This window comes from Rhinolophus ferrumequinum, chromosome 21, assembly GCF_004115265.2.
Source record: "Rhinolophus ferrumequinum isolate MPI-CBG mRhiFer1 chromosome 21, mRhiFer1_v1.p, whole genome shotgun sequence".
NCBI lineage: Eukaryota > Metazoa > Chordata > Mammalia > Chiroptera > Rhinolophidae > Rhinolophus > Rhinolophus ferrumequinum.
Window position 1 is genome coordinate 16,333,523 of NC_046304.1, and position 22,472 is coordinate 16,355,994.

The 22,472-nt window shown below is 50.2% G+C and overlaps 1 protein-coding gene across 3 annotated transcripts in view; it reads left to right on the forward strand.

Moving 5' to 3' along the window:
* The first annotated feature begins 9,392 nt into the window (after window positions 1–9,392).
* PITPNA (phosphatidylinositol transfer protein alpha) overlaps window positions 9,393–22,472 on the forward strand; it is a 37,084-nt gene continuing 24,004 nt past the window's right edge. For 2 of the 3 annotated variants that reach the window (XM_033089650.1, XM_033089651.1), the window contains exons 1-4: window positions 9,394–9,655; window positions 13,426–13,456; window positions 18,034–18,179; window positions 21,513–21,604. In XM_033089650.1, the coding sequence (XP_032945541.1) occupies window positions 9,636–9,655; window positions 13,426–13,456; window positions 18,034–18,179; window positions 21,513–21,604 (289 nt within the window). In that variant the 5' untranslated portion in view covers window positions 9,394–9,635. Of the gene's footprint in view, window positions 9,656–13,425; window positions 13,457–18,033; window positions 18,180–21,512; window positions 21,605–22,472 lie in introns of all 3 variants that reach the window. The other variant, XM_033089652.1, reaches the window with a different exon arrangement.

Here is a 22,472-nt window from a genome sequence, read left to right on the forward strand (position 1 = left end):
TTGTGCAGACATCTTAGAAGAGTGGGCCACCCCTTCCTCTGCTGCTTCTCCCCGCCAAACAGGCCAATCCTGACCCCCTTTTCTCCCGGACTCCAATTTCCTGTCACTGGTCCACTATCCTGGGTGTTCCTCCTGAATTCAAGACACAGGTTGACCCCAGGAGAGCCTCAGGCTCAAGGAGACAAGAGGCAGAATGTGGTGGGGGAATGGATAGAGAACAGGAAGGGACAGACCCAGGCCCAAATTCGAGTTCCGTGTCAGTAGTTGAGCACCTTGAACACACCTAATCTTCCTACGCTTCCGTCCATTGAAATAATAAAAAACAAAAAATATTTGTTTAAAACATTTTTTTAAAAGGAGAGAGACCGAGATCAACATTTCCCAAACCATTTCTCAGAACACTAGTTATGTGCGATGCTAACGGTTACTGTAATTAAAAAACAAAAGTTTTGTAGTCAAATGTAGGAAACGCTGAGTTAGTCCAGCATGTTTCTTCGCAGCAAGCACTTGCAGCCCTCTTTGGCATACTCGCGGACTTGGCGGCTCTCCAGGAGGTGTGGTAGGCTTCGGAGGGACGGTTTTAACAATCAGAGCCGTCCTCTGTGGGTGCCCCAATGACCACCCGCAGCTGGAGCTCCTTGGTGCTTGTTAAACATGTAGACTCCTGGTCTTAACACTGATATAGAGGGAATCTGCAGCCTATATGTTGCTGAACCCCACTTGGTGATTCTGGTGTCTCCCCACTCCCCCCCCCAAAGTTTGAGACCCACTGACAGAGGAGTGCAGTTTAGGGACGTGTGGATTAGCAAGGGCCCTTCCGTTGTGGAAACACTGAGGTTACAGACATACCCCCAGCAGCGCCCAGGTCCAGCCCCCAGCCGAAGTAGGAGCTGCTGTCCCCCACCCACCTGCAGGCTGTGGGCACTTGGTGGAAAGAAGCAAGCATTGAGAAATGAGTTCAGGGTGGAAATCAGTCTAGAGCCAACAGTGTGGGGATTTTAGAGTCATGAAAATGGGAGCAGGGTACCAGATGGGTCGGCTACCGACTGCACCCCCACCCCCTTGTCAGGGGCCAGTCATTCTGCTCTGACGTGCAGAGTTGATGGGTTACATATTTTCCTATTATCATCATTGAATCATGATAACAAATCCAAGAGTTAAATAGATACTATCATTTCTGTTTTACAGTTGGAAAAAATTGAGGCCCAGAGAGGTGGAGTAATTTGCTCAAGATTAAAGCCAGGACTTGCATATGGGTCTTCACATCTCTGGAGTAACCAAAGAAAGCCCTCTAGATGAGGACATTCCTTTCGGAGCAGTAGCCCCAGGGGCCACCAGGCTTCGGGAGCAGAAAGGCAACAGCCTGAGGAAGGGAAGCAAACCCAGGCACCACTTTCTTGGAGCCAAGAGACTCCTTGGAGAACGAGATGATTACTCAGTAAAGTCGTCTTAGCCCTGGAGGCTGATGGGTTCTTAGGGAAGCAGTTCCCTGGCCACCCTAAGCCCTGAGAGGAGTGCCCTGGAATGGGAAAGGAACCATGGGCTGATCAAAGGCACTGGGCACCAAGTGGCCACGGCCCTCCACTTTCCTCGTCCTCCAGGCTCCTGGTGGACAAGAGCGGGAAGTGATGCCCGGCGGTGGTTTCAATCAGAGTGAAAAAGGGGGTTGAGCCAGTCTCAGAAGCATTGCCAGGAACCTCTCTCCTCACTAGTCTCCCCGGAGTCGGGTCTAGGTGGTTCTTTGTTGGCTTTCTCCAAACCTTCCTGGCCTCTGCCTGTAGCTCCCGCTGCCTGGGCCAGAACTAGGGAAGGTTCCAACTCGCCTAAAAAATACAGATGGGGTTGCAGCCTCTTGTGGGTGCCTTTCTGATTTGCTCCATCTCCTTTCCGCTCTCATAACCAGTATCAGCCTGGTCCCAAGAACTTCTACTCAAGCCCTGATCCTGACCCGGGGCTGTGCAGTCTGAGGAGTGTCTCACACTGCCCTGGACCCCAAGGACACTGAAAATAGGGGGGCATCCAGTATTTGGGGTACATGTGCAGGACGGTCCCAGAAAGCAGCACAAACACATTCCTCTCAGTGGGGCTTTTGATGGACTTGCATGTCAGCCTGTGTGAGTTTGAGCAGGTAGGCACCTGGGTGGGTGATGGGAGGAGGGGTCAAGCTGTAGGCATTTTATGGTGAGGACCGCCTGTCAGAGAACTCTGAGAGGATCGAGCTTCAGGGGCTGTTTTAGGAGCAGCTCCCGCCCTCTGGAGAATAATATGATGGGTTATCATGGGCTCTTAATAGGCGCCTCGTCTGTTCCAATTACCAGGGGCCCAATTCAAGGGTGGCAGCCCATTTTCCCCAAATACAGATTGTGAGGTTAGGAGCCCAGAACCCCCAAAGTGAGGGATTGGTTTTCTACAAGATGCAGCCTTCCCCTGGAGGGGGGGGTGGTCAGAGTGAGCAGGTGGGCAGAGCCGGCCCATGTCCTGACTCACTGTCCAAGTCCAGGGGTGAGGACAGAGCTTCCCGAGCGTCAGGAGGAGAAACAGCATCCTCCACGGACGTGGTCTGCCAGTATGGAGCCACCGTCCGTGTCCCTTAGTCTCCACAGCTCTGAACTTGGTCATTCTCAGCCTCCTGGGCCAATCTGAGACTGCACCCAGTCCCCGATCCATCCTTCCCAGAGTGAGGCGCCATCTGCCTGGGCCGAGGGGAAGAGCAGAGGTTAGAAGCCTCACCCCACATACTGCAGTGACCTTAGGCAAATCTTGAGCCTCGGTTTCCTTATCTGTAAAGTGGAGCTAATACCCTCACTGTGAGGCTCGATGAACACAGATGTAAAGCATTTGCACAGTAGTATACCTAGCTCTTCATAGGCACTTAACAAGTGACAGCATAATTTGTATGACCCTAGAGGAGTGCAGATAGCAGAGGGAACGAGGGCCACCCCCACCCCTCTACGCCTACTTGTATAGTAGGACACCTACTTTAGGCAACTCTGACCTCGTGGCCAAGAAAGGAAGTGCGGTCTGTTTCTGCTGACCCTACCCCTCTCCGAACCCCTCACTAAGCAAAAGCCTTAAGATGTTGTGCCCTTGTTCACTTTTATGTCTTTCACATTTTGATAACACAGTTGGCCAAAAAGTTTCTTAAGATAATCTCCAAATAGTGGATATTCAGGCGCTCCGACAGATTTATGTTGAGGGAGGTGACTCAAATCATGGCATGTAGGTAGCAGCTCCACACCACCTCCTTATAAAACTGCTTGGCCGTGCCTGTGTGTGTGTGTGTGTGTGTGTGTGTGAGTGTGCGCGTGCTGCGTGTGTGTGTGTGTGTGTGTGCGTGTGTTGAGGTATGAGATGTATTTCAGGCATGTCAGGTGTTAACATGTTTAGAGAAGTGCGTAGGGGTTGTCCGTGTGCCTCTACCTGAATGGAGAAGAGGGAGAGGGTCTTTCCTCACTGACTCCCTTTTTGTTGCTGGAAAGGCCTAGGCAGGACCTGTCCAAGGACACGGCCCAGGCCCCCAAAGCTGTGCCTGTGTTAACCAGGGTCAGTACAGTGTCACTGACGACCTGCTAGCAGACCCTGACTCTGCCTGCCTCCTTGCTGTTTCTAGCACCTGGCTTACTTCCTGGCACACAGTAAGCACTCAATAAATGTATGCTGAGAATGACAAGAACGACTTTCTCCTCAGCGCCATGTCTTTCTCCCTGTGTCACACATCCCTTGCTCTTTGTCCCTTGCCCAGATTCCCTGTTACTTGTCCAAACTGTGCACCCTTGCCCCCACCCCCTCCCCTGGACATCATCTGCCGTGGCCCAGCTTTGCTGGTTTGGTCTCTGCACGGCCACTTGAAGAGGTGAGGAAAGGAGAGAGTAAGGGGCGTCTTGGGTGGGAAGACAGGGCTGCTGATGAATCCTGGTTCTAAAAGAGGGAGCTCATCCTTGCCCCTTTTCTTTTGTCTTAAGGCAGTGGTCATGGGCATGACTGCTCCTCCTACAGATTTCCAACCAAGCTGGCCACACTCCTGCCAGGGCCCTGGGCATTGGCAGCAGGAGAGAGAGCAACTGCCCACCCCACACACATACCAGAGAAGCCTCACCGCCAGTGAGTGGGGGGCAGCCTGATCGTCTGAGGCCTGTTCCCTGACCCTGCTGGGACGGAGGAAGCTTGAGGCCGAGGGGAGAGAGATGGATGGCCTTGGGCACCAGCTGGGGAAGGGATGAGCAGTGTCCCCCGCCCCCCGCCACCGCCTCCTCTCCGCGGCCTGCACAGTATCCAGGGCAGAGAGATGCTAGATGGATGTCCTACTTGTCAGGACCACAAACTCAAAACTGGGGCTCTACCACTTCCTTTGTTGTTACCTTTCATCTTTCTGTGTTGGATAGAGACAGTACAGAGACTATTTCTCTAATATAAGTAGAACCACAGCATAAGCTCACTGACGCTACAGGGGCAGCTAGACTTTGACCTCTGTGCCATGGACACTAAGGACTTGGTGGGGACCGTGGGGACCTGGAGGCTACAGCCCCCATCTCAGGGGATAGCCTTAACACAGCTTCAACCAATTATGGCCATGTAGCAACAAGCCCAGTGTTGGCAGATCTTCGGATTTTTTTCAAGAGAAGCCGGAAAACCTGAGTTTTATATAAAATATCCCCATTTTCAAATGTTGGTCCAAAAAAATATTTTAAAAATGTAATAGCTGCTCAAATAGCTTTTAACCCTATGTAGGCCAAACATCGTCAAAGATAGGGAGAGCAAAGAGGAGATAAAGTGTCTCCTCACCTTTTTGAGCACCCAAAGCACCCACTGTCTGTTTCTTTGACTCCAGCAGATGTTACAGTTTCCTTGCATTAGACTGTGGCTCTACATGGGCTGGAACTTTTTTCTTTTTACCTGTGTTTCCCCCAGCCTGGTGCATAATAAATGTGATTGAGTCTGGCTTCTAGAGTGGCCCACAGTCCCTATGTAGGGACAAGGAATTGTCAGGCAAAGCTCAGGGCAGAGCCAGGTCGCCCTCATGGGCCAGAGTCCCTGCCCATGGCTTGGCCTGGCCAACACGCTCCTCTGCCCAGTGGGACGAGCCAGGCAGCCAGGGTCACATGTCTGTGTGTTCTTTTGTCTGGTGTCTGTCTTCCCACTAGAATGAAAGCTCCTTGAGAGCTGGCACGTGCTCCACCTTAGTCACCGTGATACCTCTAGTGCCTCAAATGGTGCCTGGGATGGAACAGCTGCTCAATAAATATTTGGAGGATGACATTTTTAAAGAGAGAGACAGAAATAAAAAAAAGAGGCTGAAACAGACTGATACAGAAGCTGGGAGAAGAGCATGCTGTCACCAGCCAGGAAGGGACAAAGCAGAAGATGGAAACAGTGAAACACAGTCTCCCTGAGATACCCAGAGATGGGTTACAGGTGTGGCTGTGTGACCAAGGCAGTAACAAGGGCCAGCCAGCCAGGAGAAACAATGCGGGGGCCAGAACTGTGAGATGCACAGACACCAAGATGAAGGAGGGAGGGAGAGAGGACCGAGAGCAGACAGATAGGGGAAAAGGAGACAGCTTCAAAGAGAAGATGAAAGAAACACAGGCAGAAGGTGCATTACCCAGAGTAGGGTGACAGATTGACAAACGGGATGGAGAGAGAGAGGGCCAAAGAGGAGACAGAAAGAGGGGAAAAGAGAGGGGGAAATGTAGAGGGAGAGAGAGGAGAGATAACAAGAAAGAGATTAAAGACAGAGAGATACAGAGAAAATGAAAGAGAGAGACAGAGAGGCGAGATAAAGAGATAGAAGGGAGAGACAGAAAAACAGAGAGACAGAGAGAGAGAGAGCCAGAGAGGGAGCTAGAGAGATGGAGAGAAGATAGGAACCAACAGAGATGGAGAGGGAGACAGACAAAGAAAGGGAGACATGAGCGACAGAAAGATCACTGGAGATTCATTTCTTTCTCTTCTTTTAAGCTTGGAGCATGCAGAAGTAGTTTTGAGGGGCAGTAGTGTCCATTCCTCCTTCCTCACAATGTCCCTGCCCCCCAACTATAATAATATGGAAACGTGCCTTATACTACACAAAATTTCTTTACGTACGTTTCCTTGAAGCCAGCCCTATCACTGCTTCCCAGCCATCCCACTGGGCAGGCACTATCATTGCCCCATTTAACAAATGAAGAAGCTGAGGCACAGAGAGGTTAAGTAACTTGTACAAGGTCACACAGATAGCAAGTGGTAGGGCTGGGACTACAGGGCATCAGGCACCAGGGGGTCTGTTCCCACAGTGGGGCTCAGTGGGGCACAGTTGGAGAGTGCTGTGGCCTCTGCATGTAAGGGCTCGTTCCTATGCACACCTGAAGCAAAGCTTGCTAGAGTAAGAGATGTAAGAAACAGAACTAAAAATAAAATGTGGGGAAAAAAAATGCAACCTTGCTCAGATACTAAACTTACCTAAAAGAAACTACAAAATAATATTTTAGATGATTAGGGAAATCTGAATATGAACAGGGCATGAGATATATCAAGAAATTATGAATTTTGTTAAGAATGATATTAGCATTGTGGATTCGTAAGAAAACATCCATAGTTCTAGAATGCACACTGAAACATGGAGGAGTGAGATGACATAATGTTTGAATATGTATGGTGTCATGTGGGTACATTCGACTTATGGGGAGAATCACTTCGTAAGTTATATGAATGTCTAACCACTATGCTGTACACCTGAAACTAATATAATATTGAACGTCAACTGTAATTGAAAAATAAAAAGAAATGTTTCAGAAAAGAGATGAAGCAAGAGTAGCAACATCTCAGTAATACCTGAATCTGGGTGATGAGGAATAGGGGTTCCTTAAGGCCCTCAAGGGGCTGCCCCCCGCCCACAGAACAGAGGTACAGTTCTCTAGCTTGGCACTCAGGGCCCCACCCTCGTCCCTCCTGTGTATGTGCTCACAATATAAACCACTCATGCCAGAACCAGAGGCTCTACTTTGGCCTCTCCACAAGCCCAAATTCCATCCCCTAGAATCCTGCCTCTGCACCTTTGCATATGCTAGTTTCCCTTTGAAGATGCTGTTCCCTCTTTCTAGCCAAATCTGGCTCAAACCACCCTTGTCCTGGATGCTCCCTACACCTCTCCAGCCTAGAGGCCTTTCCTCAGATTTTTCCCCAGCGTTGTTCTTTGTGTTACACATGTTCACTTTTAATGCAAGTTATGATGAGTCACTAGAGTTTTCTGCAAGTGCAAGGTCTACTCTCCATGAGTGCTTCCAGAGCAGAGGCTGGTTCTCAGGTATTTCGATTGTTCTTTTGCTTTATATTTCCCCAGTACCCAACACAGTTCTCCAAACTCCCTGTCTCAACTCATGAACTAAGAGCCAGCTTAGCAATTCCTCTGGTCATTCAGGCCTGTGTCTAAACATCACCACCTCTAAAACTCTTCCCTGACCACGCAGCTAATGCCACTCGCCACTGGCCAAAGTCACCCTGTTCAGTCTCTTCGTAACAGTTACCATGACTTGAAGTTAATTCTGTATTTGTTTATATTCTGCTTCCCCTCACTGAGGAAGGGAAGGATGTCATTTTTCTTGGTCATCCCTGTATTCTGAGTGCCTAGAAAACGGCCTAGGACAGGGCCAGGAGCTCAATCAATATTTATTGAGTGAAAGAGGAAGTATAGTTTTCCCAGCTAGACTGACTACAAGCTCCCAGACTGCAGGATTTGGTTACTTCCTGGAGAAAGCAAGCACATGGTCATTGTTAAATAACTATTTATTGATATTATGTGGGAGAAAAAAAAACCTACACTGGGTGTTGGGAGGGAGGGGTCAGGGGACCAGGGTCCAGGACACTCACTTAATCTTGGACTTTGGGTCATAATAGCTCTTCTCTTGACATTGTCTCACAGGGCCTAGGCTTGGATTTCCGGGGCAATCCCTGCTCCCACTCTAGGATTTAATGAATGAGTGACCAACACATGCAATACTTGGGGCTGTCTGGGAGCACTAGTCATGGCTTGATAGCAATCCAGCCACATGCTCCACCCCCCTTCCCAAGTCCCTATCTTGGGCAGTCCCCTAACCATTACCTGGGTGCTCAAGTCCAACCCTGGCATCACTATCTTCCCCTATGCAAATACGCCTTTCCTGTGTTCTCCTGAAGGCAGTACTGTCCACCCAGGCTCCTAGGCCAGAAGCCTGGGTGTTTTTCTCCCCTCCTCCCTCTTACCCTCTCAGCCAATTTGTCCATAAGTCTTGCTGATTCTACCTCCTGAGTTGCTGCTGAATCCATCCTTTGCCTCGCCCTCCCTTCTCAACACTGTACTAGTCCATCTTCGCCTGGATTTCTGCAAAGGCCTAACTGGCCTTCCTTCCTCTGCTCTGGCCTCTTCTGTCCCCTCTCCACCCAGATGTCAGAGTGAGCCTTCAAACACCAACCCTACTTAAAACCCTTAAATGCCCACATGTGCCCTTAGGATGGACTCCAAACCCCTTATCACCCCCCAGGAATTGCATTATCTGGTCCCAACCCACTCCTTCTACAGCTCCTTAGCTCCCAAATTTCATGCCCCAGTCACTTCTTTCAGTTCCCCAAATGCACCTTTGCATTCACTGTGCCTGGTAAAGCCTTCCCCTCCCAGCCTCCTGCAGATCTCAGCTTAGAACCTCTTCTTCCAGGATGCCTTGGCTGTGTACATATCCTGGTGTAATCTCAACACACTTGTGTTTCACCTCTCACAGCCCTTTTCATTCTGCCTGGCTCTATCTCCTTCAACCCCCCACCCCACCCACCCACCACCACTACTTGACCCTGAGATCCTTAAGGGCTAGATGGTCTCTGCCTTGCTTACTTTCTTAACAAAAGCACAGGTTTTGGTATACAGCAGGCACTTAGCAAATACTAATTGGATGAATGACATTACACTAAAACTGCCTGGTGAAAATAGCGGCTCCATCACATGCTAGCTTTGGACTTGAACAAGTCTCCTAACGTCTGCCTCCGTCTCCTCACCTGTAAACGAGGACAGTAATAGTACCTTTCTGGTAGTGTTGTCCTGAGGAGTCACGCACTTAGAAGACAGACCACTTGCACGTAAATTTGGCTATTTTTAATATTTTTTGACACAAACTTTCCCTAGATCTCACCCCATCCCACCGGGGAGGCCCAAGCATACAGGAGCATCTGCTCCACCTGCAGGACAGTCACTCCTAGGACCCTGCCCAACACCTCATCGCCTGCTCCGCCTACTGCCCGGGTCCTGTGCACGCCCAGGGCCCCTTTCGGACGCGGACGCCAGCGCTGCCGCCCCGGGAGCGACAGGAGGGGACGGGCCCGAGGAGGCTCCGCCTCCGCGCTTAGGTCAGCGCGTACCGCTGCGTGTGACGCTCTGGTTGCCGCAGAGACGCCCCGCCCCCGCGCGGCGCTGCGGAACCGGAGCTCCGGGCGGCGTCGGCAGAGGCGCGGGAGCCAGTGAGGCCGGGACGCAGGAGCCGGCGCGGCGACCGCAGCGAGAGCGGCGGGGACGGAGCAGACCACGACGAAGGCGCACAGGCAGCCGGGCCGGGCCAGGCCACGGGGAGAGCGGCCGCCGGAAAGCGGGCGGGAAGCCGGGCGGGCAGCGGGCAGCCGCCGAGCCGCGAAGCGACATGGTGCTGCTCAAGGAGTAGTGAGTGTCCGGCCGGCCGTGCGGAAGCGAGGAGGAAGGCAGGGTCGGGGATGACGACCAGGGAGGCTGATGGCCTGGTGGAGGGGATGCAGCGGCCGCCCGGGGCCCGAGGGGATGGAGAGCGCTGGATGGGCTGTAAGGCGGCCCATCGGGGGCCGAGGGGGCCGTGAGGGCCGGACAGGGCCTGAGGGGGAACCAGTGGGAAGGGAGAGGCACAGGCAGCACCTGAGGTGGGGCCCAAGGGGCAGTGAGGGCCCAATAGGCCGGAGGAGAGGCCGAGGGGACAATGAGAGCCCGACGGGGCCTGAGAAGGGGTCAAGGGGACAGTGAGAGCCGGACAGGGCGTGAGGAGGGCTTGAAGGGATCCAGAACACTGGGTGAGATGTGGGTTGGTTCTTTAGTGGGGGCCGAGGGACGTAGGGACCAGCCAGGACTGCAGGAGTGGCTGAGAGGACCTGCGGAAGAGGGAGGAGTTGTCTGGGGGGCTGAAGAACTGTTGTTAGACGAGGGCAGGCGGGTGGGGGAGTTCGCCCGCGGTGGGGCGGGCCTGGGGGCTGCACAGCACTCGGGGGCTCAGAAGGTCAGATACCACGGCTGCAGGGATGGAGCTGAGATGATGGGGAGTGCTGAGGGGAACCTGGGGAGTAAGTGGCCGCCTTAGGCTTCAGGGGGAGGACTGTAATAAGTGGACACAGGGAGAGGACCAGGGAGTCAAGGCCAGGCTGGGGTGACAGGGGAAGGAGCTAAGGAGATGGCAGAGGGGACTGGTGGCATGACATGGTGCCCAAGTGGCAGGTACAGAAGAGAAGGTGTTGCAAAAACCTGCTCATTTAAGGTGATTGCTTGGAACTCGGAGACACTTGGGTGAGGAGTCCAGAAAATATTGGGGAGGCGCGAAGTGATATGGGGGAGTGATGGTGATGGAAAAAGGCTAGACTGTTAACAGGGTAGAAGACAGTTTGGAAAGAGAATGTTTGTGAAGGAAGGTAAGAATCACCGGAGTGGCAGCGAGGCAGGGACAGCCTAGGGAATTCTCAGTCTTGGTGCAAAGAGATGGGGAATGGCTTTCAGGAATTGCGGAGGTTGCCATAAAGCCATTAATTGAGAAAAGACAGTGACGGATGAGGGAGTTCTGGAGTAGTGACTGGGGAGTGGGCAACTAGTGACAGCCGGTGCAGGGATACGGGCTTGCTCCTGAGCTCCAGGGGGTTGGAGGGATGACAGGTGAGGAAGTTCGGATTGTTAAATCTTTCAAATGTGAGATGACCCATCCCTGTAGCTCATGGTTCCAAGGAAACATCTCAGGACTTTTGTTTTTTCTTTCCAAAGAGGAGAGATTGGATTTATGTGCGCAAAATTTATAGTAAAATTGTACTTCCCTGGAGGGGAAGGCAGGTGGGCAGCATTCCAGAAACCCAGGAATTCTGAAAGTGGGAGATGTCCAAGTAGCGAGCAACTGGTGGAACTCACTTGGTCGCCAGGCAGGTGTGTGGAGGGGCTGTTTGCATTTTGTCAGTGAAGGCACTTCGCCCCGTCCCATCTGACTTGCTCCTTGGAGGTGTTTAGGACATTTAGGATGTAGTGTAGAGCTTTAGATAACACAGGGAGCAGAAACTCAGGTGTCATCCCAGCTCGACACTGCGTTTGAAGAGCATTATTTTGAAGCCCTTCTACCTTTTATTTCTTGACATCCAGTCTGAAATCGATTCAGCCAGGCTTGGAGACTGATGTAGTGAGGAGGGAAAATCTTTGGGTGCCAACAGGAGGAGAGCGTGGTACACTTCGGGTTCGAATCTTGACTGTTCAGGTGACAGGCTTTTCCCATTCTCCTGCTCCTTTTTCCTATTCCCAGATGAAGCCTAGAATCCATAGAAACCTGTAGTTTTGTAACGAAGATCAGGCAGGGAAGGGAAGGGACCTTCAGAAGAGATCTGAGTGAGTTTTGAAGAGAGGTCCTCCCTTGCCATTCTTTGTTCTCCTCCCCTTGAAGCCAGCCAGGGAAAGGCCCAAGGTGCCGGGCATGCAGAGCCTGCCTGTCATCTGCGTTTCCTTCCTGTCTGACTTGTGCTCCGTGTGTGTGCTCGGGCACGTGTGTGCATCCCTAGGCAGGGGACATGGAGGGGGGCCTCCGAGACATTGGGCTGTGGCTGCAGCGTCACAGCGCTGGGAAGGGTGCGAGTGAAGGTCACACTGAAGTGAACAGAGCTCCAGTCAGCCCAGCACTGCCTCTGTGGCCCTATCCTTTGGAATTGCACACCCTATTGCTGCTGGAGTGGGTCTGCTTCCAAGGAGCCAGGGAGAAACGTCCGGGTGTGCAGCTGTGATGGAAGCAGCCTCAGAGCATCCTGTCAGGAATTGCCTGGCGCTGGTCATCCTTTTGGGGAGGAGACTTGGTGCCCACCTCGGGTTTAGAGGTTGTCCCTGTTGATTTTTCTGACACTTCCTCTAACAGGATTCTCCTTGATTGGATTTCTGCAAATTCTTGGATGTGATTTTGACTGCTGTTCTTGAAGATAAAAGGCTGATTGTTTTCTAGGAAGTTTCTACTGAGGGTGCAGAAATTGTGGACTCCAAGGTGGAGTGTTTTTCTGCATTGCCGGTTTTCTCTAATGGGAGGGCATTAGTGGCAGCATCCCAAAACCTGCAGGATTTACGTTATTTGAGTCATTCTGGAAGAGGGGTGTTAGTAGGCAGTGAAGACTTGGAGCCCATTTTGTTTTTCCTGCTACTTTTCTGCCCAGTGCTTTGCCTGTTGTGTGATGTTTTTCTCAGACCCCTCTGTGTTCTCCTTTCTACCTGGGGACCTTTGTGGAACTAGAAAATAGTGAGTGGGCTATTTACCAGCCCGGGGCAAGGATCCTGATTGGCGGAACCACTGCACAGGACAGAGAGCATAGCAGCTCATGCTTCACCAAGCACACAAGATACAGGAGGCTCCGGGGGTTCCAGCTCGGGTGTGGAAACTGACCATCCCCACTTGATTTGTATGAATCCAACCCAGCGTTTTTGTCTCAGCCCTCTGACCTCAAAGCTTTGAACTCTGGGGGTTGGCTGTTGGCTTGCGTTACAAATGCAAGCCATCCGGACTGTCACTAGTCCTTGCACCTTTGTGGAGTTCTGACCAGTATGGTGACTGATCACTTGGGGGGGGGCCTATGGACAGCTTCTGGTTAGGACACAAGTTGGGTGTCCTCTCTTGGTGGCTTTGTGGTAGTAGCTTGTATTGTAATATCCTCTCTCAGAGCAGAGATGGTTGGTGCATGTTCTTAGAGTAATTAAGTCTCCAAGGAGCTTGGCCCCTTCCTAGCCTTTCACCTTGAGGGCTACTGTTGGGCGGTTAGGTCCACAGAGATGTAAATCCCCAGGGCCTGATTCTTTGGGTATGAATCCTCCCTCATCTTGGCTTCATAGTTTGCGGGGGTGGGTCCTCCTGTGTTCACCTCTCTGTTCTACTAGACTCCTTGGTAAGTTTTGTTGAGGAAGATATTAGTGGAAGAGAGGGAGGAGACAGTCCCAAGTGTGAGTCAGAGGCCTGGGGCGTAGCTGGTTAGGGGATAGGTTTGCACCGAATCACAGGGCTCTAAATGGGATGTCAGAAGGTCACAGAGCATCCTAGCCTGGAAGCACTTGGGGCCATTCTCCGCTGGGTTTCTGACAATGACTATAGTGTCATATGCAACAAAATGTTTAATACTATTCTAAGATGCTGCTTGAAGAGCCTCGGGCAGGTTTCAGAGGCTGACGTTGATACTGTTTTCCCTCTTTTATAGTCGCGTCATCCTGCCTGTGTCTGTAGATGAGGTAAGTCCTTCTTCATTTTTATCCATAGTTGTATATACTGGCTCATGACCATTAGCTAAGTTGGGCTCCAAGTAGCCCACACTCTTCGTATGGTTTTCATGTTTGTTCTAACGTAGAGATAATCAGTACTCGATGTGAATTTTCCTGGTATCACTTTCAGTTGAAGGAAGGCACTTATTTTGTATGTCTGGGCAACCGTGTGCAACCTGCCTCAAGCTGTTGGCACACTAGGTGACTAAATAGAAACTAAACCAGCCCCTTTTACCTGCTGGGACTGTGCCTGTTTGGGGACATGCTATTGAGGGGACTGAGTGTGTGCATTTCTGGGACCTCCGTGACTCGACTGCGAAGTGTGCAGGGCTCTGTCCAGTTGTGCAATAAACCAGCAGGGCAGGAAATCTCTGGGGCCCTCCCTAGCTACACTCTAGGTGACTGCTAGGAAGACCAAGGCCCAGAACCCTCCTTTTACGGAGGGCCTGGAATACCAAATGGGCTTGGCCTGCCCTCTGTCCTTTTATGGTTCTTGGGCCTCCCGTCCCTGAATGGGGATCTGGCAGGATCTGCCACAGGAGGGTTCAGAGGCCATGCTGACTCAGAGCTGGTCTCTTGGACAGCAGAGAACTCGCACAGAGCCTCCCTTTCTCTGCACTTCTTCCACTCTCCTCTCCTGGCACAGCCTTGTTCTTTGCTTCCTTCTGAATCCACAGGGCACCCCCCCACAGCTTCCATGGAAGCTCAAGTTTGGGTGAAGTTTGTCAGCCGATTTAGTGCCCTCAGTCATTCTGTTTCCTGCAGTGTCAGCATGAAGCTCCAATCTGCATGATAACTTCCAGTCTGTTCCAAATATGAAATGGACCTTAGAAAAATGAAATCCGGCCAACAGAGCCCACAGCGTATTTTAGATGAGACAAATATCCAAGCTTCTTGACCCCCCAAAAGGGGTGGGCAGGCATTGGCCCCTTAGAGGGTTGTCTCCAGTGGTAGGCTACTCCTCTGATAAGAGCTGTGGACCCCTGGGGGAGAGAGTCAGAGGTGGGCCTCGAACTTGGTCAGGGAATTCTGGGAAAGAAAGCTAAGAGAAGAGAGACTGGGGAAACGGGGACAGGGGGCAGGTGGAAGATTCTGCGATCCCTGGAGGCACCCGAGATGGACGTGGGGCCCATATGCTTGGGCTGACAGATGTTGGCTTGGGGGACCCTGTTAACCCACCTCCTTTGGGGGCCTCACTATCTTTGTGAAAAATAGTAAGTGATGATTTTCTAAACCAGGAGGCCAAGCAGGAAGGCCCAGCGTGTCCCTTGCCCTGAAACTCAGCTTTTGGGGGGGGGGGTCCAGTGACTCCTTCTCTGCTGTAAAGCATGATCCCACCCACCCCCAGTCAGGAAGATGTCCCCAGGAACTCAGGAGTACCTCAGTGTGGTGTTTAGGGGTGAAGCCGATCTTTTCACAGGGAGTTTCTTGATGGCACGAAGGGTGGGAATGTCTCTGAGAAGTGTGGCAGACCCAGGAGGGCCAGCGCTGTCCAGAGCGCGTTCTGGCTGCTCTGCAGGAAGGCTGGAGGGGCCAGAACACTGATTGCTTATGGCCGAGAATGGAGGGAAAGGGAACTCACCTTCAGCGTGTCTGCGATGAAAGGTTTTTTAGCTTGTGATGGTTTTTGGGGTGTTTTTGCAGCATTGAGGAAGTGGTGGGGTGGGGTGAGCAGAGCCGAAAGTCTTAAGCAGGAGCTGGGGAAGTGCTAGTTAGGATTCATCTGGCTGCCTGGTGATGGTCGACCTGTTCTCAGCTGGAAACCGCACATGAGAAAGCAGTGCATGGCCTAGGGTTGAATGAAGCAGGAGTTGCTCTTTGGATGGCTTGAACCTTAGTTCCAGAAGATCAGAAAATCTGGAATGGGAGGCTGACGAAGAAACAAGTAATGACCAACCGTCTCGGAGTTTTTGTCATTAACCCATCCTGACTCATGGTTCCCATGGGAACAACCCATTGTCAGGTGACTGTTGGGTTCACTTCCTATTTGGAGGCCCTGATTTGAGGCCCTCAGAGCTTTCTCCGTTAGGGGGAAAAGAGAAGAAAGAGAAGAGCGGGAACCATGTCTTTATAACGATCCTGATGGCCCAAATCAATATTTTGGAGCCGAATTAGCTTCTGGCTGGCCAGAGCCCTTGGCCACGTTGTTCAGGGTTTCTATGCATTCTGCAGCAGAGCAGGAAAGCCCTGGCTAGGACATGGGTGTGTCCCCTACAGGTTCCTGGCTCAGGTAGGCCCATCCTCTGCTGTGGGCAGGGCTGGTTTACTTCTCATTTCCAGAGATATATGGCACCATCCCCCTATGGCGGCTGGCCTGACAGGGCCATGTGGGTGGGACCAACAGCTCTGCTGGTTTTCATGACATGTTGTACGTCAGTGTTTCCAGCCCGCCCACTGCATCTTCCAGGGCTCCCACTCCCAGATTGCCAAAGTGGTGGAGTCTCTTTTCCTTAGCTGAGTATATTATTAGTTCTTTGGGACAAGGGAACAAACCTCAAGGGCAGGGAGCAATGTCCTAGGTCTGAGGTGGCTGGAATCCCAGTCCCCAACTAGGGGCTCTTTGTCTTACCCCCACTTCTAGCCCATCTGAGTCCGGCTGCTTTCTGCTTTCCCAGGGTGTGGAGCCACTAGGCCAAAGGGAAGCGTCCCTCACTTGTAGCTTGTGGAGGCCAGTCTTACTCACTTACCTCTTTGGATTAACAAAACTGCCTTCACTTGTCCCGTTGGGATTAAAGGATCAGACTATCAAGAGAGATTAAAGGGGGAAGATGCCAGCCACAGACTGATCCCCTTAGAGCCTGCCCTCTGATTCCTGCAGCTGAAGAGGAGCCAATGAAGGGGATGAGTCTCTGCCTGGAGCCCCCCCCCAAGCAGCGCCACCAGCAGGCAATGCAGCCTGGCCACCAGGCTCTTTCCCCATCCTGCCCTTTAGGATTGCTGAGTCAGTGGTTAGATGTTCTCATGACTTCTTTGAAACAGAATTACTGCTCCTTCTTAGGCTCAGCCAAACCCTGACCCACTTGGTAGGGGTTTTCATGTGTGCCTCAGCTAGGGAGTGGCCTTGGAAAGGCACACGGACAGCTTGGGGGTTCCGTGGGGGCCTAGAGGCAACACCGATGTTGCTCTGGATTAGCAAGGTCAAGATACCTGGCTGTCACCCAGATGTCCCTCTTTATGGGATTAGCTGAGCCTTGGTTGCTTGCCTGGGCCTTTCCTGGGCATTTTGTACCGGGATTTTGCTTTGGATGTTAGGGCTCTTTCAGCTTCGTGCTGAACAGTGAATTGCCCTGGTCTGCTGCTTCGCCTTCTGGAATTTGCCCAGAAATTTCCCTATGGTGTTTAGGAAGCTGCCTGGTCGAGTAGGCGTCCAAGTCTGAGGTGAAACAGCCCTGGAAGCTGCTTCTGCTCCTCGCTCTTGCAGGCAGTGGTTTAAGTGGCAGCTGCCCAGAGACTCAGCCTCTCTGTTTTAATCTCAAAGGGAAACAAAATGCTCTCATCTTTCACTCTTGGGAGTACCAGGAGCTTAGAGAGGGGGCATAGAGGGCAAGGAAAACCTTTATCTTTCCCCACAACATGTTGGGTAATCAAGTACCTTTCTCTCCTACTTTGTAAATTGTTGTGCCTGATTGGCACTGGCAGAGACAGGGAAAATGCATCCTTTGGTATAGATACAATTTGCTGCATTAACTGTTCCTATTCATTCCCTTTTCACCTTACTTTTCCCTCCGCACAGCTTCCCTCAGAGAGACGGGAGGAGAAGGGCCAGGCCAGCGCACTGCCCAGGTCATTGGCCCTAACACTGAGTTGTCCTGAGGGGGTCAGAGGAGGCCAGTGATCTTGACTGGTGACTTGATAGGGTGGCATGTGACCCAAATAAAGGAAAACTAGGCTTTGCCATCTAGTGGGTGCCAACATGGAGGGTGTACCCAGCCAGCACAGACCGTGGGGTAGGAATCTGTGCTATCTAATATGGGAAGCAGGGCACTTGCTTCAGCCCTGCCAGGAATCTGGAAAGCATCAGGAGGCCTGATGGCCTGCAAGCCTTTTCTGAGCTGCTGGCAGGGTGAGGAGGGACCCAACGTTGGAGAAAAAGCAAGTTGATGAGCCAGTTTCATAGCAGAGGTGGATTTCACAGAGCACTGGGTAACTTTCTTTGACAAGAAGTCGTGTCTTAGGATCTGTTTAAATGAATAGGATAAATAGACTTCAAGCAGTTAACCCAGATCTTGTTTGGGGGTCTTAATAGCAGAAGCAGGTCCGAGGACAAAAGCTACCTTGGACTCTGTACTCTGTTTTCTGGGTGGATGGTGGTATGAAAATGGGAAGGATGAAATGAAACACCTCTGATGGCTAAAGAGCGGCCATGGAGCAGCGTTCTTGGTTGCTTTGGGCGGATTTGGGTAAGGCCCCATTGGAAACTTCAGAATGAGCTCTCAGCTGAGGGGACCCAGAGTGATCTAATCGGACAGTTACCGGCAACTGGACTATGTGTAACTCTCAAGAAGATTGCACATGGACAATTAACTGCCATCTCTCTGTTACTGTAGTATCAAGTAGGACAGCTGTATTCTGTGGCTGAAGCCAGCAAAAATGAAACGGGTGGTGGTGAAGGCGTGGAGGTCCTGGTGAATGAACCCTATGAGAAGGACGGTGAGAAAGGCCAGTACACACACAAGATCTACCATTTACAGAGGTACGTGCTGTGGCCCCGAGCCGGGAAGGTGGCCTGGTTTTGAAGTGGAGATAATGGATAATGGGGGGGTGTTTCCAGGCTATTAGCTGGTTGCTCAGGTTGCTTCACCTGTGAGAGTGGGTGTAGGTGGTAGTACTTCTTTGTTCATTTAAAGGGTTTTTGTTTTGCTTTTTATTTTTTTAAAAGTAACACTTGCCCCACCATGTTCCCAGTCCCCAGAGGTGATACACATGTTTAGTTTCTTGTGGGCCCTTCTCACAGTAATAACTCATTGTCATTGTGAAGATAGATGAAGAGAGAGAGAGAGAGAGAGAGAGAGAGAGAGAGTGTGTAAAGGGTGTTCATTTCTTTTATTGTTATCTCACATAAATGAGATCACACTAATGTATACTGTTCTAGACTTTGCTCTTTGTTACTTACCTTATCATACCTTTCTTTTACTGTCAGCATATTTGGTCCCAATCTTTTGAAGTACACATAGTATTATTTTGTACAGCTGTGCTATAAGTTGTTTTACCAGTCTTCTCTTATGTATGTTTATAGTCATTTCCAGATGTTTACATACAGTACTCCAGTAAAACTCCTTCTGCGCAAATCTTGTGATGTGCTTGTATATGTCGATCTATAGTAAATGTTCCTAAAAGTGGAATTGCTGGGTCAGGTAGTATTTTAAAGTCTGATATTGAAAAATCAGCTACTAGAGAAATTTTGGTGCCTCTCTCTGGATCAAAGACATAAATATTTAAATATTTGAACTAATTTGTGTACCAAAATCCATAGCAAACCACACAGATTTGCTGAATCCTTAACCAAAGCAATAATATTTCAGCAAACTCTGAGCGGACCTAAAGGCCATTGAAAGCAATAGAACATATACCAGCTTGAATGGAGGTTAAACCACGCTAGTTTTAGAAACTATCCAGAATTGGGGGAAAAAAACCTGAATGTTTTTTTAAATTGTGGTAAAATATACATAACACAAAATTCACTATTTTTAAGGGTATAACAGTGGCATTAAGTACATCTCACATTACTGTGCAACTTAAAACCTGAATTTTTTTTTTAAACTTTTATTTTTTAAGTGTGTTTTTCCAGAACCCATCAGCTCCAAGTCAAGTAGTTGTTTCAATCTAGTTGTGGAGGGTGCAGCTCACAGTGGCCCACGCGGGGATCGAACCTGCAACCCTGGTGTTAAGAGCATCGCGCTCTAACCATCTGAGCTAATCGGCCACCCCAAAACCTGAATCTTAATTTCTAGTCACCAAACTGAACTAAAACCAATTGCATCTTCATTGGGTAAAATCCCTCATTTAATGTAGTCCGCTGCTCTGGAGATGTAAGATGCTAGCCCAGAGCCGGCCAGGATTCTGTGAGTGCTGGAGCCGGGAAGAAGGCAGAGCTGTGAAGTGGGGGTTGGGGTGGGGGGAACCTCACCCTGATTCCATTGTCCTAGCCAGTGTGCTTTTTCCTTCATGTCTCCTCTTCATCCTCCTCTATTCCTGCCGTGAGTGAACTGCCAACCAATCCTTTCCGAGCCATTCACAGTTGATTAAAATAAGGCTTGAGATGTATGCCAACTGAAAAATAAATTTTAAAACATTTAAAAAAATAACAATAAGACTCGAGATATGCCTTCCCTGTAGTTGCATTTGTGTTTTTAAAGACGATTTTGAAAAGGGATAGTAGAAGGGCCCAGGTGTTTCCTCAGGACTCAGTTGGTCCAACCAGTGTTTCAGAGAAGAGATCTGAATCTATGGAGGTCTGTACGACCTGTCTTACGCTCTTCCTTACAAGAGGGTATAAACTTTGAGCTCCTACCACTACTCTTTCTTTAACCCCAAACACCCAACTGCAAAAAAAAAAGGAAAAGGTGCTGAATGCCACACCCACCTTCCCCAGGAGGACCAAAGCCTTCCTGTCAGCCATCTAGTTACCCCATTCAGAAACACGGGTTCACCACCACCCTCTTCCTCGTCCCTTATATCAAATCAAGTTCTGTTGACTCCATCTTCTTAGGACCTCCAATCTTCCCATTTCCTTTCATCAGTTACTGTGGTAGCTCTTAACTGGTCTTGCTTTCCATCACTCCACACAGCTTTGAGCGTTCCGTCCAGAAGGCAGAGCTGTTGCTCCCCAGCTTACAAGCTATAGATGGCTTCCCTTTGCCCTCCCGATAAGGTCCACACCCTTTGACGTCACTCACCGCATCTTTTATGACCCAGCCTCTGCAGGTTCTCTTGTATGCCCCACCTCACTCACACCTTACACTAGCTTCTCTGAACTTCTCTCTCTTCTCCCATCTTTTCTCACCCCACTCCTATCCTTTGGCCAGCTCAGTCCTCTTCACTCTCTACTCTGTGTGTTCGTGTATTTCTTACTCTCCTGAGGAGCGTCCCCATGCACCATGTTCTCGGCTCTGCCTCCCAAGCCCTGTGCTCGCCCATTATGGCACGCACTTAAGTGTCCTCTGCCTGGCAGGTTATACTCCCCACTAGAATGCAAGCTCCTTGAGGGCCTGAGGCACGTCTGTGGAGTGCTGTATGTATCGCGGTGCCTGGCACAGGGCAATACTGGCCTGAGTGGGTGTGGCAGTGAGTGAGTAAATCTCAGAGGGTCGCCCTGAGTGCCCTGAGTTAGCTCTGCACTGGGTTAGTGCTTTCTTCTTAGGCCTCAGGCGCTAAAGCGGATGAGCTTGCTGGAGCCTGCTAAAGACGACTTAGATTACCAGTGAAACACTAAGGAAGAGGAACATATGTACCTTTAAAAAGTAACAAGAAGAACTCTTACTGAACATGCTGTTCTGTAACCTGAGATGAGAAGAATTGAATAGAAGAAAATATTTTGTCCTGGGAGGCAGATGGCCCCCAGGCCCTCCCTGCCATCCCAGAACTGACAGTAGCAGATCAGATCATCGCGAGTCCCATATTCACTCTGGCCCATAAACCTGGACTGGTACATCCTTGGAGGTGTCTCATCATTGCAGTGTAGAACGTAATGCCCTGGGCCCGGTGAGCTCTGGAGAAAAGCGTAATGATAATAGAATGGCTGATAAGCCATGGCAGGTTAGCTGGGGTGTCTCCTGCTGTCCTGTTTCTGGTGGGTGGTGGGGCAGGATGTGGGTGGATGTTAGTAGCCAGGCAAGCTCGGGGGGTCAGGGCGGTCAGGCTCTGACAGATGGCTTCTAACACACCAGAGTAACCTACTGATGGAAGTTGACTTGTCAGTGCCCCATTGAAGAAGCTGGAGCTGTGGCCTGAAAAATGTGATGTAAAATCCCATATTCTTCTAATTCTCTCCTCCATTTCTCTTCATAACCCCTTTTTCTCACTATAGCAAAGTACCCACGTTTGTTCGAATGCTGGCCCCAGAGGGAGCCCTGAATATACATGAAAAAGCATGGAATGCCTACCCTTATTGCAGAACTGGTGAGTGCAGACCTGGCTAGAAGCTGGAGTTTGGGCCCCAAGATGGACAGAGGGTGTGGTCAAGCAGACCCAGTTTTGGGGGTGATTTGGGGGTTTGGGTCCCACGCTCATTCTCCAGATTAAGCTAGTGGAAGAATGAGTTTAGGGACTCCTTTCAGGCTGAGGCTGGCAATGAGTGCCAGTGTCGTCTAGTACAATTTGGCAGCCAGCCGCATGGGACCCACCAGATAGTCATGGGCTGAGATGGCACAGAACCAACCCCTCTTATTTGGGGGTGGTATGATAATTTTGATTGTTTTCAGTGATTACAAAAGTAACATTCTCAGTTTAAATTTTGGAAAGTACATATAATGAGAAGAAAATAATGACCCATGCTTCTCCCATCCCTAGGCAGTGACTGTTAACATTGTAGTGTCTTTTTTTCTAGTTCTCCTTTTTAATGCTTACATATACATACGTATGTAAAGTCTCCAGACACATTTTCCAGACAAAGTTTGGATCATATCGTATTAATTATTAAATCGCTCATTTTACTCAGTAAATGGAGAACCTTAAAGCTGTCACTCCGTTGTCTCCTACTTTTTAAAATTTGTAATGGCTGCATAGTATTCCATTGCATGAATGTACTGTGATCTTGTTAAACCACTCCCTTATTGTTAGATACTGAAATTTTTCGTTTTAATGTGATGTATTTGTGTTTGGCATTGAGGTCAGGGACTCTTGAGAGAGGCAGCAGTCAGAGGAAAGAGCTTGGACACCAAGAAAACATAGCAAAGGAAACTGATGTTACTGGGGAAAAGTACAAATAAGCCCAGTTTTTGATGACAAAGGATTTAGAAACAGCTGTCCCTCAAGTATGTTAGATAAT